Source organism: Polypterus senegalus, chromosome 5, assembly GCF_016835505.1.
Source record: "Polypterus senegalus isolate Bchr_013 chromosome 5, ASM1683550v1, whole genome shotgun sequence".
Classification (NCBI taxonomy): domain Eukaryota; kingdom Metazoa; phylum Chordata; class Cladistia; order Polypteriformes; family Polypteridae; genus Polypterus; species Polypterus senegalus.
This window is the reverse complement of record NC_053158.1, coordinates 84,785,229-84,800,948: the sequence shown is the minus strand read 5'-3', so window position 1 is coordinate 84,800,948 and position 15,720 is coordinate 84,785,229. Positions and strand designations below refer to the sequence as shown.

The window sequence follows — 15,720 nt, the reverse complement described above, 5'->3', positions numbered from 1 at the left end:
AAATCAGTCAAGGTGTTTTTGAGATTTTGGGGTATTTAGTTTTTTTGGTTGTAAGGTTTTACCCCTAAATATTAATTTATCAAAATGCCCTTTCTTAGTGAATATCTAAATTTATATAGATTTAGATCCTTGTATTTATTAATTCTTTTTAGACTGGCAATTCCTACTTGGTTTCTATATCTTATGTTTTTTTTAACTGTAATAACAAGTATAAGTATTTAGGGAAGGGCGTATAAAATTATAATATTTGGTAAAGTATATAAACTTATGATAGTCAGAGCAAGCCTGTCAAAACGCTTTAAAATAATGTTGTCAAGTACTAAGTAGTCATAAATTTCATATTAAACAGATTTAAATGTGCAAAGTAGAGAGATTAAATGAATCAATCATATCATTACAAAATGATGCAATATATGCATCATCATTTGGTCATTTTGGCTATCCAAGCATTTACCCAGTGACTTTCACATGAAATACTGCAGCACAAGGTATTACCATGCATTTTGCATCTCTACATTTAAAATATCAGTCTGTGTTTCATTTGATACGGCCATCCCCTAATGTCAAAATAATGTCTCTATATTGTCAGATAATATTCAGATATTAAAATGTCCATCTAGATTTTAGAGTATATATTTATTTAATGGTTAAGTAATATAGTAACTATATTGAACTGCCGGTATCTTATTCAAACTTGGCAATAATGCCAGTACAGTACTATACTCTTATAGAAATTCATGATTTTCTTCTAGTCCATAATAAAGGGACATACCACAAAATTCACTATGGAGAAACAGCACAGACTGGTAACCCACTAAATCCACTAAGTTTATTTAAGTGAAACCCTAGGCGAAAGATAGAAGACTAGTCCAATAATTAGTGTTACTACCGCATAGATCCAAGAGACATATTCTAGTCAAACTGCTGTTTGTATGGTGTTTGCACATTCTCCCCTTGTCTGTGTTGGTTATTGCTTCGAGCCCGATTCTGACAGGACTGGCTCTGGGTTCCCATGAATCTGCATTGGATTAAGAGGTTGGGAGCATGCACTCATAGAGCACATTGCTGCACTCTCCACACGACGAACCATCAGGATTGGGATCCGAGTGCAACCATGGAATGAATGTCACCTCAGCACCACACTGGAACAGTGTGACTTTTGTTTTTTTTTTTATGGCAGCTGTAATATTATGAGATTCAGCCATTTTAAAAGAAGACTAACTGTGTCCATTCCCTGAGTGCTTGTCTTCCTCCTTTAACCTCCCATCTCAAAAGACAAAATCAATGTATACCCATCCTGACACATGCTTTGTATTGTGTTGATTTATTGCCATATCTATGTAAGAATTCTTCCCATGAAGTCACTTCTACCACAAAACGCATCCTTACCTTGAGAAAACAAGTACCAGGAATATGCGATAAAACAATTATTTCCAGTTCCATTTTGTTAATAGAAACATGCTTCAGAAATGTGTAAGGTATGTTTTCTTATATCAGTACTTTTGCTGCTTCAAAGTGGATGTGTTTGTTAAGTTTTTTAGGTTTTTATTTTATGTTGGTGTTCCGTGCCCCATTGATTCTCCATTATAAAGTGTCCAGTGCAGGCAAGGTATTTTTAAAATTTTATAGAAAACACTTAATTTTACTACACAATTTTGCATGTACACTATATTTGTGAAGAAACAACTTTGACTTGAAAAATACCAAACTTATCTTTTAATTCACTTGATCATATATTCTTTAATATTTTTCTCTATTTCTTGTAGTCTTGTCAGCTACATTGGTTCAAGAAAGACTTCTAGAATTATTTGTGTTTACTTCAGACTTAAACAGATTGATCTAAAGTTACTTGCAACTTTTGAGTGTTAAAAAGCCATTTCATGCATGATTTAGAGATTTCTTTAATTAAAAAATTAAAAACAAAAATGTCAGAAGAGCATAAACAGACTTTGACTTTGCTAATGCATCAACACTAGGAATACTTTACATGTAGAAATAGGAAAATGATAGCAAGTTCTCATTTGTTTGTGTCAGACGTGGCACTGGGATGCTACTTTTGGGTGCAGACTTTGCGAGAAAAAAATGTAACATAAATAGTTCCTCTGTTGATGGTGTTTTAATACTAAATAATAAATTATATTGTTCACATCTGGAATAGGTCTATCAGTTATTTATTTTGCATATTTAGTTGATCAAATTTATAAAACTGCTGTACAAGTGTTTTTCAAGCTAGGCACTATCACAAAAAATTAGCATTATACTAATTAAATAAATAAATTAAATTACCCAGCAAGCCACCTAACACAGATAAAAAAAGTTGAGTAAACATGCTAGGTGAACATTACAAAAGCAAAAATAAAGTAGAAGGTAACACGTGGCACATATTCATTAAGGCTGACATTTTAAAAGCAAAACATAACAAAAGGGATTGTCAGCTTGGTTGTTAATATTTCAAGGGAAATAATTTCAGAGTCACAGGAAAAAGTTCAAGATAATGGATTACATAAATTGTGTTTAATATGATATCCATTATTGTACATGATTATAAGAGATAAGGTGTGTACTTGAATAGTCTAAGAAAATTATTTTCAAAGGTTTGTGGCATGAAAGTAGGGCATTAAATTAGTTGAAGACATACAAACAGGCAGGAGGTTTCACTGTTATGAATGTGTATTTTCAGTGTTTATGTCAAGATTCACTTAAAACTAGTTGCAAAGCACTTTGAGGGATATCTGGTGTGATGGATGGCCGGCTTCATATTCCGGCCCTCACCCCCAGGTCGCCAGCAGGAGCTCTCCCGAGAGCATGGACGGGTCCCGAGTTCCAGCAGGGCCTCATGGACTATGCAGTTTTTATGCGCAGCCCGGCTGGATACCTTGGAGACCACTGGGAGTCGCTGTCGGGAGGCCAGTAGACTCATTTGTGCACTATGACCCAGAAGTTCGTCACATGAAGAGCGACGGGCTTCCGGGGTGAAGAAAAAGTACTATTTACCCTGACCCGGAAGGAATAAGGACTTGTGGACTGTTGGCCAGGAATACTTCCGGGTCAGGGACTATAAAAGGACTGTGGGAGCTCCCAGACAGTGAGCTGAGCTGGGTGGTAGGAGGGCAACGCGTCTGGGAGTCGGAGGATTGGTTATTGTGTTGTTGGTTTAGTGATTATTTAGTATTGTTTATTTGAGAAGAGTGGAGTGGTGGTGCTTTGTGCACTTGATTATTACAATAAATAATAATTCTTGCACTTTTACCTGGTGTTTTGGTGTGGTACCTGAGGGTTCAGGGGAGCGATAGCGCCCCCTACTGCGACACTGGGTTCATGGAAAAAAAAGGGAGAGAATACTGACCAGGGATCTCAGTGTAAAACCTTGTGTGACTTCAAGTGTGAAAGTATACACCCAAAAAAACAGTTTATAAAACCTGGTGTACAGGTACACATATTTGTACACAATTTACCATTAATATATGACAGTTATGTTGTAGTTATGTGGACACGAATGCTCCTCAAACCCTACTCAGTTGTCACCCTGAAACAACAATATTTGGACTATTCTAACTAACCTCGTACATATTCAATCACAATGCTGCAGGCTGGTATAGAAGCCTCTCACCCACTGCATCCAGACACAACCACCTGTATTTAGAACCCCTATATTGTGGTCCACAACTACCGGCAAGAGCATGTGCAACATTGTAACACATCATCTCTGTGCTCTGAGGGTCAGGAAAAGGCATTAGGTACCAGCATCTGAGTTGTTTGCCATTTTCACCCGGCACATGTGATGTTACAATAAATATTAAAGCCCATATGAAAAACTGAAAGATCAGCCATTAATCATTACAAATCATCATGAACAGCACTATCAGTAAGTCGTGTGCCAATGCTATTTTGCCTGAAAATAAATGAATCATGGGTTGATCCAGGCCACCGAACCATGATGTTTGTCAGTGTCAACTTGACATCACAGATGACTTGTGCATCAGTAGAATGTAAGCATGCTCATGGTTTAAAAGGGCAACTTCATTCTTTCTAGGTACCCTTACTGCAATATGTATGTAGTTAATTGCACAGATTTTTAGGAAAACTATACACAATTGCCTTTTTACTTTATTTTGTTCTGTACACCCACATCATACTGAAGTTGAATGTAGTGCCTTGTCAGTGGGGTTATGGCTTTCAGCACAGTAGGCATGATGGATCTGAACTTTTCTGAGATATCCCTGAGCCTTTGGGCAGTTCCCTCTAATATGTGTCTGTTGCCAGAATGTCAACCACTATTAAAAGCTAAATATGAAAAGGTAGAGCTCTGCCTATACTACTTTGTCTTTCTGAACTGAGCAAATATTTCAAGAGAATGGCTCTTGGGTGCCTGAATTGGTTCATAAACCAGGCATCATTGTGTGCAGAACTCTTCTGCTGGTCCCTAAAAGCTTGTACCTTTTGTATCTGACCATTTACATAGTTTACAAGTAGCGGCAAACAAGCCATATTGAGTCAAACTATTAGGCTATGAATAGGCCGTAGGTCACAGGATTTATAGATTTCCATATGCAGGAAGTGCCTCACACCTGAAGTTTTACTTAATGCAAATATTGGTTTGTAATCCTGAAAAGTGACAACAGATAGCCTGTATATACAAGTAAATTCTTCAATGCAAATATGTCACATTGGCCCTCTTAAAAGGGACCTAAAATGGAGTCTACATATCATATTTATCACTTTAGAGGTTTATGATAAAAACAGTTCAGCAAAATTAATTATTACGTGCGTGAATCGTCATTTAGCTGGTTTAGCTGCATTTCCCTAGGGTGTCATAATTTTCCACTTTCTCTAAAATGTTGTGTGGATGGGTCTATGAGGTAAATTCATGAATGCACTTCCATCAAGTTTACTTTTATAGATCTTTACTTTTGCATGGAAAGTTGCATATGCACAAAACAAGGACCAAAATGTGCATGTGTAACTAGATATAAATCAGACCCCAGGAGACGAATTACAGATTTGTGAGCAATCAAAATTGTTATCAAATGGAGAGGCATGGTCAAGAATTCCAGATGAAACAGAGATTAATGATCTTCAAAACAAAATCAAGATCCAAAAATGAGTATAGTAGTCTAAATTTATACCAAAAGGACTCCTTAACCAAACTAATAACAATTTACTCTAACAAAAAGGATTCAACAAACCAACCATGGCCATGTGATTAATAATAAACATCAAAGTTAAAAGCAACATAGCTGAATCCATGAAAACTGAGTGTAAAATAGCGGTGCCCATGATGAAACATTCAAATTGTGGTATGGGATTATATCATCATAACAATAAAAAACAGAAATTAGCAAAAATTAGTTATTAATGATCAAAACTAAAGATAATAACAGCAGTTTTTTTTAACTTGTTTCGATCTCTTACCTCACAAAAATATTTTAGATGATGTAGGTGAATATGATTTTATTATATTTCATGTGCTGTAAAAGTATTATACACAGTATTTGACGATATCATACTGAATAGTTTTTTATCCATTTTACTAAATCTATTGACCTTTGTAAAAGCAACAAGTTTTAAGCACAGAAAGAGGAAATATTAGCAGAATAAAGGCAGGGAAGTTAAACTAGCAAAAATGATACTTTCTCTGCAAAAAGGCCAGGCTAGCAAGATGAAAGGTCAAAACTTTTAATGCCAACTGTCACCCAAGACCTAGTTCCCAGGCACCTCTTCACAATCCTCCCAATAACAAGTCACAATTATACAATAAATGAACACAAATCACACAATTCTTTTTCCTTCTCTCCTCCACTGAATGTTGCCCTCTGCCTCCTCATGTGTAGCAGCAGGCTTCCTTTTATGCTGGGTCCAGGAATGCTTCTTGGGCCACGCCATGTCTTCTGGGAAGCACTTCCGACCATAATGAGGATCCCCCTGACAGCACCCTCTGTCGATCCCAAGGGACCCCTACAGGGCTGCACATCCAGACTGCAAGTCTCTAGCACCCCTGATTGGGTTCTCATACGAGGACCACTGCCAGCTAGCGCATGGGGGATGAAACCACTCCCAGGTTCTGGCTTCAGTTGGTCCATTCATTATTTTATACAGGCTAGACACAGAGTTGTCTTTCTGCTCAGCCGGCCAATCCATCCATCATTCCTCCTAGGCCTTCTGTCTAGGTAATAACCCATGGTTCTACCTGGCCGGGATGCCCGTTTTTATCCCACATACAGTAAGTACAATATATAAAATATAAATATGCCAATTCAAATGAACTTGAAATCTCAGCTGTTTTTCAATATGCTGTTTCACAGTTTTTTTGTTAATTGCCCTGAAATATTATGTATTTTAAGTGATGATGAACATCTATAGTAAATATGCAAATCTCAATGGGTGAGATGTCGTATTCTAGAATGTGATAAGTTGCTAGGACACTCAAGTTTTGTTTTATGCTTCTACTTATGAACGGGGTGTCAGGATAAATCTTGATGTAGTACAGAGCCATACAGAAATTTCACAGTTAATTTACCAAACAAGCATACACCATCAGGTTGTGCTTTTATGCACCCATTTGTACCTTTCTGAGCAAATAGCATTAAAAACACACTCTAAAGCCAATATAACATATAAAAAACTCTTAATGGTGTCATATAACATAAAAATGAAGACTCTTCTAAAAATGTAAGGACTCAAAAATTACCCATAAAAGATAATAAAGAGTAAGGGAGAAAAAGATACACAGGCTAAAAGATTGCAATCTCAACAAAGGTTACAGTTTATAAAGTAGCTTTAGTAGAGGGGTGTTGGTAGTTGTACTTCATATGAACTGAATCATATTTTTAATATTCCTTTTAAATGTCCCAAGTACAGCACAGTGGCACAGTGGTAGCGCTGCTGCCTCGCAATTAGGAGACCCGGGTTCGCTTCCCGGGTCCTCCCTGCGTGGAGTTTGCATTTTCTCCCCGTGCCTGCGTGGGTTTCCTCCGGGTGCTCCAGTTTCCTCCCACAGTCCAAAGACATGCAGGTTAGGTGGACTGGCGATTCTAAATTGGCCCTAGTGTGTGCTTGGTGTGTAGGTGTGTTTGTGTGTGTCCTGTGGTGGGTTGGCACCCTGCCTGGGATTGGTTCCTGCCTTGTGCCCTGTGTTTGATGGGATTGGCTCAAGCAGACCCCCGTGACCCTGTTTTCGGATTCAGCGGGTTGGAAAATGGATGGATGGATGGATGTCCCAAGTATAAATGGAGCAGTGCAGAAATTCAAATTTGCAATGCACTATGATGCAGAAAATTACACCTTCAAAAAAAAAAAAACATGCATTTGCAGTTAATAATTTTCATTTCCCCCACTCATCACATGACTGCTGTTGTTCTGCTAAGATTCTCATTCATTTCTGTATTAGCATTAGAATGACTGTTCACTGTAAAGAATTTGTAGGGGTTCATTTTGAAAACGTTTTTAGATATATTGTTATTTTGTTTATTTTTGTTGTGAGTTTTGTGTCATTTTGACGTTTCCATTTTGTTTGCTGTTTTTTCTTTTAGTGCCACCATTGTATGAGTACCTTTAGCAATTACCCCTGTTACTCGTCTTGGCATTTGAGACCTTTTGATTTTCTTATTATTACTCTGTAAAATATGGCGCTGCATTCCGTAGTTTGTCCAGTCTGCATCAATTAACTAAACATAAACATTTTTCTACTATAGCCAGGAAAGGCTAGCCATTTAGTTTTAGGTTTTGTACTTCTCCTTTTTGACTTCAAATTTCATACTTAATTAGTTTTGGTCTTAAATTTTTCAGGTAAAAGTATTCCTAACTACTCTTTGCTTTGTCCTTTGAAAGTTGGCCATTTCTTGGTTGTTAAATATTAATGGCAGTGTCGTTTCTGTAATGAGGGCTGGTGGAGCACAGCCCCAACTGTTGTAGTACAAAAAATGTAATAAGCTTCCCTCAACAGCTCAACTTAATAAAATGTTTATAATTACCTTCAGCTTTGTCTTCTTAAGCAATTTATTTTCCAATTTTCTGTCGTATGCTCAATGTAGTTATCTAGAAAAATATTGTATTATGTGAAATTGTCTTTGTGCCAGGTGCTGCGGGCCTGTTTCCTGCTGATGGGCTGGAACAACTGGCCCTGCAGTGTGCTCTATACCCTTAGGTGTGCGTCCCCACAGCCAACCAGAAATTTAAAGTTTATCGATAGAGCTTAAAAGTCATCGCCAATATTAACATGAACATTGCTGTTCCTGTTGTATTCTTTTTACTCACGCATTTCCACTTACCATTCAGGTTTTTTCCAGCCATTTCCATGAAGTACAGTACACTATTGATAATAAAGGTGTCAGAGTGGTTCTTCAGAGTGATGCCATAGAGGAATCATTTTTGGTGCCAAAATGACACATTCACATAAAGGTTTGAAAAAGTACCTTTATTTATTTAGATCTGAATTTGGCTCCATAATATCCTTTGCTTCCTTAAAGGCAACAGCAATTTAAAAAAACAAAAAATAAAGGTAGAACTATAGCAAGAATGCATCGTTCACAAGACATTATGCTGCACCTTTGCTCCTTCCACTTGAAAAGAACCAGCAGCATGAAGTGTAAATTCCTGGTGCAGAAAGAACAGGTATATCTGTGAAGATAACTTTTTTGAATTGTTCGCAAGCCTTGCAATGACCAGCAAACACCTGGCCATGAGCAGTTTGAGTTGTACTGTACAGTGTGTAGTCTGCATGTCCTTCCAAGTTATTGTGGCTTGCCCTATTTCAGCCTTACAGCCATTCAGTTCTAAACTTAAAGTGCTTACATATCAATTTTGGATGTTCATAACCAATATATTTTCCTTAGCTGCGTGTGGCTGTGAGACCATATTTTACTTACTCTTTAAATCTATATTGCTATATTTGGTCAGATGATGAAAATGTCATAGAGTATCAATATGATCTGATGCCAGTAGAGACAGACAAGGCACCTGCATTCCATTGTTTTTATTAACTTTTGGCAGCGTGACAGATGGCTGTTTTGCTAGTATTTAGCAAAAAAGGGACATATATTATTAATTAGCTAGCTAAATGTTAACATTTAAAGAAATCTGCACACCTATAGGAAAATTCTGGTATAGCCCTACTAGAATTTTCATGTGGAAAGCACCATTATTTAATTCTATAAATGTTTACCACCTTCCATTGGTTTTCTTAGTCTGCCCCATGATTCATAATATTCACAATGGCAGGCAGGTTGCTTTGGTGGACAGCAGTCTCAATTCATTGCATATAGAACCCACCTTCTGTGTCTTTCTTTTGTTAAGCTTGCATGTTCTCCTCTGCTAACTCCAGCCTGCCCCATCCCACCACATATCACTAAGTCCAAAGGCATACCCTTAGGAGTTTAATTCGAGATTTTAAGTTATCTGATTGTGTATCCAGATGTCCATTTTGGACAAGCCCTTACCTTGAGCTACTTTTATCCTTGGTGTAGAGTCCATGTTGTGGAAACCTGCACTGCAAAAAACATTTTCTGAAAATGGGCTTACAAGTGATAGAGAATGACAATGTAGCACATTAGGTAATGGTGTCACCTCACAGCACTTGGATACTTAACAATTAATGGCTAGTGTAAATTCTCTGTGATCTTGTATTTCCTCCATGTTTGTGTGCAATTTCTCGAACACTCCACGAATATGCTATCTTGTAATGGGAAACTTTGCATGTATTTTTAGCAAGTGACATCCTATTAGACTGGACCCCTCTTTTATATCTCATAGGCTCCCTTCCTCTCCCACCTTTGTGACAAACTAAGCATTGCAAGAGAGATAAATAAGCTTAGCAACAATGCACATGATCTGAAGAACAGGTGAAGATTTCTGTATGAAAATTTTTTAATAGAATTATGAAATGTTAATTATGCAATATTTTTTGTAATATTAAAATGAAAAGTGAAACAAAATATGTTACAGTTTCATCATGGTAGAAGCATTTTTCAGTGTAAAATGCATTGTCTTAATTTGTTGTCTGTTGAACATACAACTTTTTTTTATTTGTTAGGAATAAAATTAATTCCAAGTACGGGTGCTTTTCCCTAAGGCATTTCAATTTTTTTTTAAGTTAAATAAATTCCCTAGCTTCACCTTCTGGAAGCAAAACACAGCTTTACATCTCTTCCTTTCATGACATGTTTGCATAATGACATCCCGGGGATACCAAGTAAAGTTTCTACCTGACTGAATTCATTAATTTAAGAAAGGAACTAAGATCAGTGTAACAGGCAGAATTTCAGTGTAATGTAATCTGGTGCGAGAATAGTTTGAGTTTTAAAAAAATGTTACCTGAAGCTTGCTCACAATATTACATAAATAGCTGTAAGCCATTTAAGTCTTAGCACAGTATCTCATAATTTATTTATGGTTATTCAGTTTTCTTTTGCTGTCTGTTGGGTAAATTTCCGTAAATGCAGTAGGTGGCAGTACTCTAAATTTAAGTAGGAAATTTAGATGCTGCAAATTACAGCCACGCCTTTGAGAAAAAATTGTTTTGGACACATGAAGTGCTTCCCACTTTGACGCATTAGGAAAATCAGGGTTAGTGCTAAATACGCTTATTCTTAAATCACATACAGCTATTAAGCTTACATTAGATAGCCATAATACTGTATATAGGTTACAACCGCAACAAATGGATGTAGTTAGAAAGAAACTGAAAACGGAAAGAAGAGAATAGAATAATAATAAAATTGTGTAACGTACTACATGCATGGTTCCTAAGAAAGTGAGTGAAAACAAGATCTATTTATGGAATGAAAAAGGTAGCAAATCCAGAGCTCTACTACAGTAAAAAAAAAAGTTTTATTGTAGTTTTTACCTTCTGTTTCATATCCAGTGAACTATTAACATGTTAAGTACGGGCAACACTTTCATTTCTACCATCCCAAAGTATTGTATTTGGAGGGCAATGTCATAAACTTGCATGTCAAACTTGTGTGTGTTTTTTTGTGTGTGGGTTACAACTGGTAAGGGTAAGAAAAAGCAAAGAGACTATGATCAAAAAGATTCGATAGTGGCTCTTAGTATACTGTGTCAGAATGTGCCATTGGACAAAGATGGCCCAAAGAAAACATATCACAAAGGGAATGGGTAGCATTAGTCATGATGGTCTCTAATATTGCTTTCAGTTTCTTTTCAGTAGCTGCTTCCTTCTTAACTAGTTTATTTAAACACATGCCATTCCTTGACGTTGTGTTACTCCCAGCATCAAACAGTACACTGGAATCTAGAAAATGGCCGACAATCCCCAACAGCCTATCTTTACTTTAAAGGATATTTACCGTATCTCATTAAAAAGAAGAATCCGCTGAGAACCTTTTTGTTACATCATGTTTGTGCTGTTCACACAGCCTAGTCTATTGTTCCGGTAGACCCCAGGATTTTCTAAATCTGTACCACCTCCCCTATTATGGAAGTACACCACTAACTTCTTTGTCTTAGTAATGTTTCATTCCAACTGTTTATTGTGTACCATATGACAAAGTCCTTTCATACTCCGCTTCAGCTACAGGGCTGACATAGCTCTTTAAACAGAAAGCATCTCATAACTCTGATAGAAGATTTAAATTGGAGATGCAGTTAAAACTGGTGGTGCAAAAGTTGAAGAGAAAATAACACAAGATAGCTTCATGGGCTGCCCTTGTGTTGCTGTCCACCATATCTGACTAACTGTCCTGAATCCTGACAAGCTGTCTCCAGTTAGCTACATGGTGCATGATGTAGGACAATGAGGGCCCATCTACCTACTTCACCTTGAGCTTATTCACTAACCCAAGAAGCCAAATAGTGTTAAAGATACAGAAAAAAACACAATCTTAATTAATGCCAGATTTGTGCAGGTAGGAATAGGATTTTTTATGTGTTGATCAGAGTATCATTTACTGTACTGTATGTGCCTGGTATGCAAACTGCAGAGGATCAAGGTTGTGTGTCACCACAGCATCATAACACAGGATCAGTTTCTCATAGGTTTTCATAATGTATAATGTGGGAGCTATAGGTTTGTAATTCTTAAATAGACTGGATTTCCAGTTTATACCTCACATAAATGCAAATCATGGTGTTGCTGGGCTTTACGCATCCCATTTGTGTTTTATTCATTTCACTTTTTGAACCTTATTGCCAGGTAAAAAGAGTATTTTAGTTCATTTGAATGTACACATAAGATAATTAGTATTCTGGTGTATTTTACGGTTTGGTTTAATTCTTGTATTGGATTCTATACTGCATATCGGGGCTTTATTTGATGAACACAATTCACAAATAGGCACTCACGTCTACATACATTGGAGACAAAAAGGTTACAAAATAAGGTAAATTGTGTATATTTATCTCCACATTCATATGCATTTTCTGCTGAAGTCATAAATGCAAAATGATCCACAGTACCTCTCATAGGTTTTGCTTCAGTCACTAATACTTCTTTCTTGTGAACTATGCAGAGAATATATGACTATCCAAACAGTATTTTATTTAACACATAGTTACACTAAAGCAATAACTGAAATTCATTTATATACCCCTTGTTTTTCTTCAGCTTTTTATACTATGGAGTTTATAGCCAAAAGCTTCTTTATACGTTATTAAGTAAGAAAAATGCTTTGGGAGTACTTCATTATCAATGCTTCCAAACTACTTATTATTTCCTTTTTTATAAAATTGAGACAATTTATAAAAATGCTTCTGATATGTTAACAATGTGTGACTGAATGTGTGTTTATGGTTATTATAACTCTAAAATATAAAAAAAAATAAAATTTCTGTAGCTATGTGATATCTATAATAATACAATTCACTAATGATATCAGATTACTACCCATTAAAATAATGTCAGTTTCACACTGCAAAAATGAAATCTAAGCAAGTGAAAAGTATTTACTGTATATCATAACATTAAGTCATGTTTTCCTTATTGTAAGAAATTGTATTTTTGATTATTTAGCTTACTTTAAGAAATCTTGTCAAGCAAATTTTACTTACCCTATTGGTAGAATGTTTTGCTAAATAATAGGAAACAACTCCCATTTAAAGTTTTTTTGTCTAGTTTTGGCATGTGCATTTTCTGCAGTGCACAGTTATTTGTTTTTTTAGTTGTACTAAATGTAATGGTAATTAATTGTTAATATTTTTATGTAAACCTTAGTCCCCTGATCACAGCTGTTTTCTTGTGCTGTATGTGCTGAGAAATGTCTAACAATAACAAGATGGACAGTAACCCTGGTAAACTGGACAGTCATCAATTCCATCAAGTATACTGTGTCAGAATGTGCCAATGGACAAAGATGCCCCAAAGAAACATATCACAAAGGGAATGGGTAGCATTAGTCATGATGGTCTCTAATTTTGCTTTCAGTTTCTTTTCAGCAGCTGCTTCCTTCTTAACTAGTTTATTTAAACACATGCCATTCCTTGACCTGGTGCTGCTCTCAGCATCAAACAGTACACTGGAATCTAGAAAATGGCTGACAATCCCCAACAGCTTATCTTTACTTTAAAGGATATTTACCATATCTCATTAAAAAGAAGAATCTGCTGAGAACCGTTTTGTTACATCATGTTTGTGTTGTTCACACAGTCTAGTCTATTGTTTCGGTAGACCCCAGGTTTTTCTAAATCTGTACCTCCCCTCCCCTATTAGAGCAATTTAAAATTTGATTCCCCAAATTCTAATGCAAAATTTAATTTAACATTTATGAAACAAAGTGCAAAAAGTATTAATTACTGATTAGAAAGAAAATTGCACGGAATGTGATTTCACTAAATACCCTATTTCTTTTATCTTCAATCTTTGCAGGTACCTCTGTTCTGCAGGTGACAGCTACAGATGCTGATGATCCCACTTATGGAAATAGTGCTAGGGTTGTTTACAGTATCCTTCAAGGACAGCCTTATTTTTCTGTTGATCCCAAAACAGGTAAGATGTATATTTTTAGATGACTTTAATTCAGGTTTATAAATGTATGTGGTGCTCAAATTCCAAACATAAATAAAAGTTAAATACCAAGATGCCCTTGAAGACATAGGTACTGAGCTGAAAGTTGGAGTTCTGGAGATTGGAAACACATTATACTGTAAATACTTGATGGCTGTAGTCTGCTTTTATCTATGACTTCTAAAACCAACCAGTTAAGCCATACAAGGCAGAAATATACTACTGTTTACCCAATATTTACAATACATTACAACCTAATATATATTTCAATACAACCCAATAATTTCAATATATCAATGCATATGCATGAAAGGCACTTACTGTATGTTCTTGAAAAAAATAGCAGCATTTTTTTCTTAACAAGCCACTCTGACTGTTTCATACTGTATGTTTGCAAAAACACTTTAGAGAATGTTTGCTATTTTAATTAAGATATTGGAATAGAGTATGATAGTGTCAAGTTGTAAAGGTTATAAACTCACATCACACTATAGTGCATTTTTGCAATAAGTAAACAAAGATATTGTAAACCAGAACAGAGCTAGTATACACGTAACAATAAAAGCTATTTTCTTAATTAAAATCTGTATACATTGTGACCAGGGAAGGGAGCATATCCATAGCTTTAATGCCCCCTACACCCCAGGGTGCTAGGTGGTAGCCCCCCTGGGTAGCAGTGGTGCCTTGGACACCCACAGGGAGTGTCCCATACAGCCTTGTTGTGTTTCCGTGGGCGCCACCAGGGGGAGCTGCCGAAAGTAGGTTAACGAGCACCTGGAGCACTTCAAGCTGCCTTACAAAAGGAGCCAGTAGCCACTACTCGGGGAGCCAGAGTTGGGAGGAGGTAGTCGAATCTTGCCCAGAGAAGTGGAGGAAAGAGAAAGAGAAAAGAAAAGAAAGAAGAAGAAAAAGAGTTTTGTGCGAACTGTGCTGTGAATTGTGCTATACGGTGGAAGGCGATTCCCACGAGGGAAAAGAAAAAATAAAAAGCGTGGCACTGTGTTAGGTAGGATATAATGGCTTGGATAATGACTGACTGATTGACTGACTGTACGCTTAAATTGTGTCCTGTGTCTGTCTGTGTCAGGTTTGGGAAGCAGGAGTGCCCTCTGCAGGCCATAACATTCACCACATACATGTAAAGAAAAGTAAATAATGAACATTCTGGATAAATTCTGTATTATTTTCCTACCTATTATGTTTTTCTGTTATTAACATAATCCATGCAATTTAATTTAGTCTTTTCAGTTTGACTATCTATTGTTGTGGCTTGAATGCTGTTCCTTCACAGCAAATGTAGGTGAACTTGACCTTAAGGGGGCCCGCATGAGTTCTTGGCAGAGTTCTTCTCCATTTTACAAAATATACATTGAATGAAACAATAGTAGAGATATTTTTGACTTTAACTTTATCCAAGATACAACTGAAGGGTATGTTAGTTTACTATTTTTAGAGTTCTAAAGCATTTGTTTTGCTTCTTTTGACTTTAAAAGTTAAAGTGTTTGGCTTGAACACCTTCAAAATGAGTAATTAATTGTATTAACTGGCAAGAAATAAAAACCGTGCTGGAGTGGAAGTGGACAGTTGCTGCTCCTCTAGACATATAGTTGTGTCATGTCCGCTGAAGCCTAGGGTGCATTGATATTTATTATTTAATAAACATTTGGATAGGGTAAACTGGTGATGATATTATGAGTTCATGATAAAATGATGTCTATTTCTAGAATGTGATCAACAATAAAAATCAAATTTAAAGAAATGTAGTC

The 15,720-nt window shown here is 36.4% G+C and overlaps 1 protein-coding gene across 6 annotated transcripts in view; it reads left to right on the top strand.

The window, feature by feature from the left end:
- LOC120530412 (cadherin-18) overlaps positions 1–15,720 on the top strand; it is a 1,801,315-nt gene that overhangs the window by 1,391,036 nt on the left and 394,559 nt on the right. For all 6 annotated transcript variants that reach the window (XM_039754902.1, XM_039754900.1, XM_039754901.1 and 3 more), the window contains one exon: positions 13,817–13,936. In XM_039754902.1, coding sequence (XP_039610836.1) covers positions 13,817–13,936 — 120 coding nt within the window. The remainder of the gene's footprint in view (positions 1–13,816; positions 13,937–15,720) is intronic.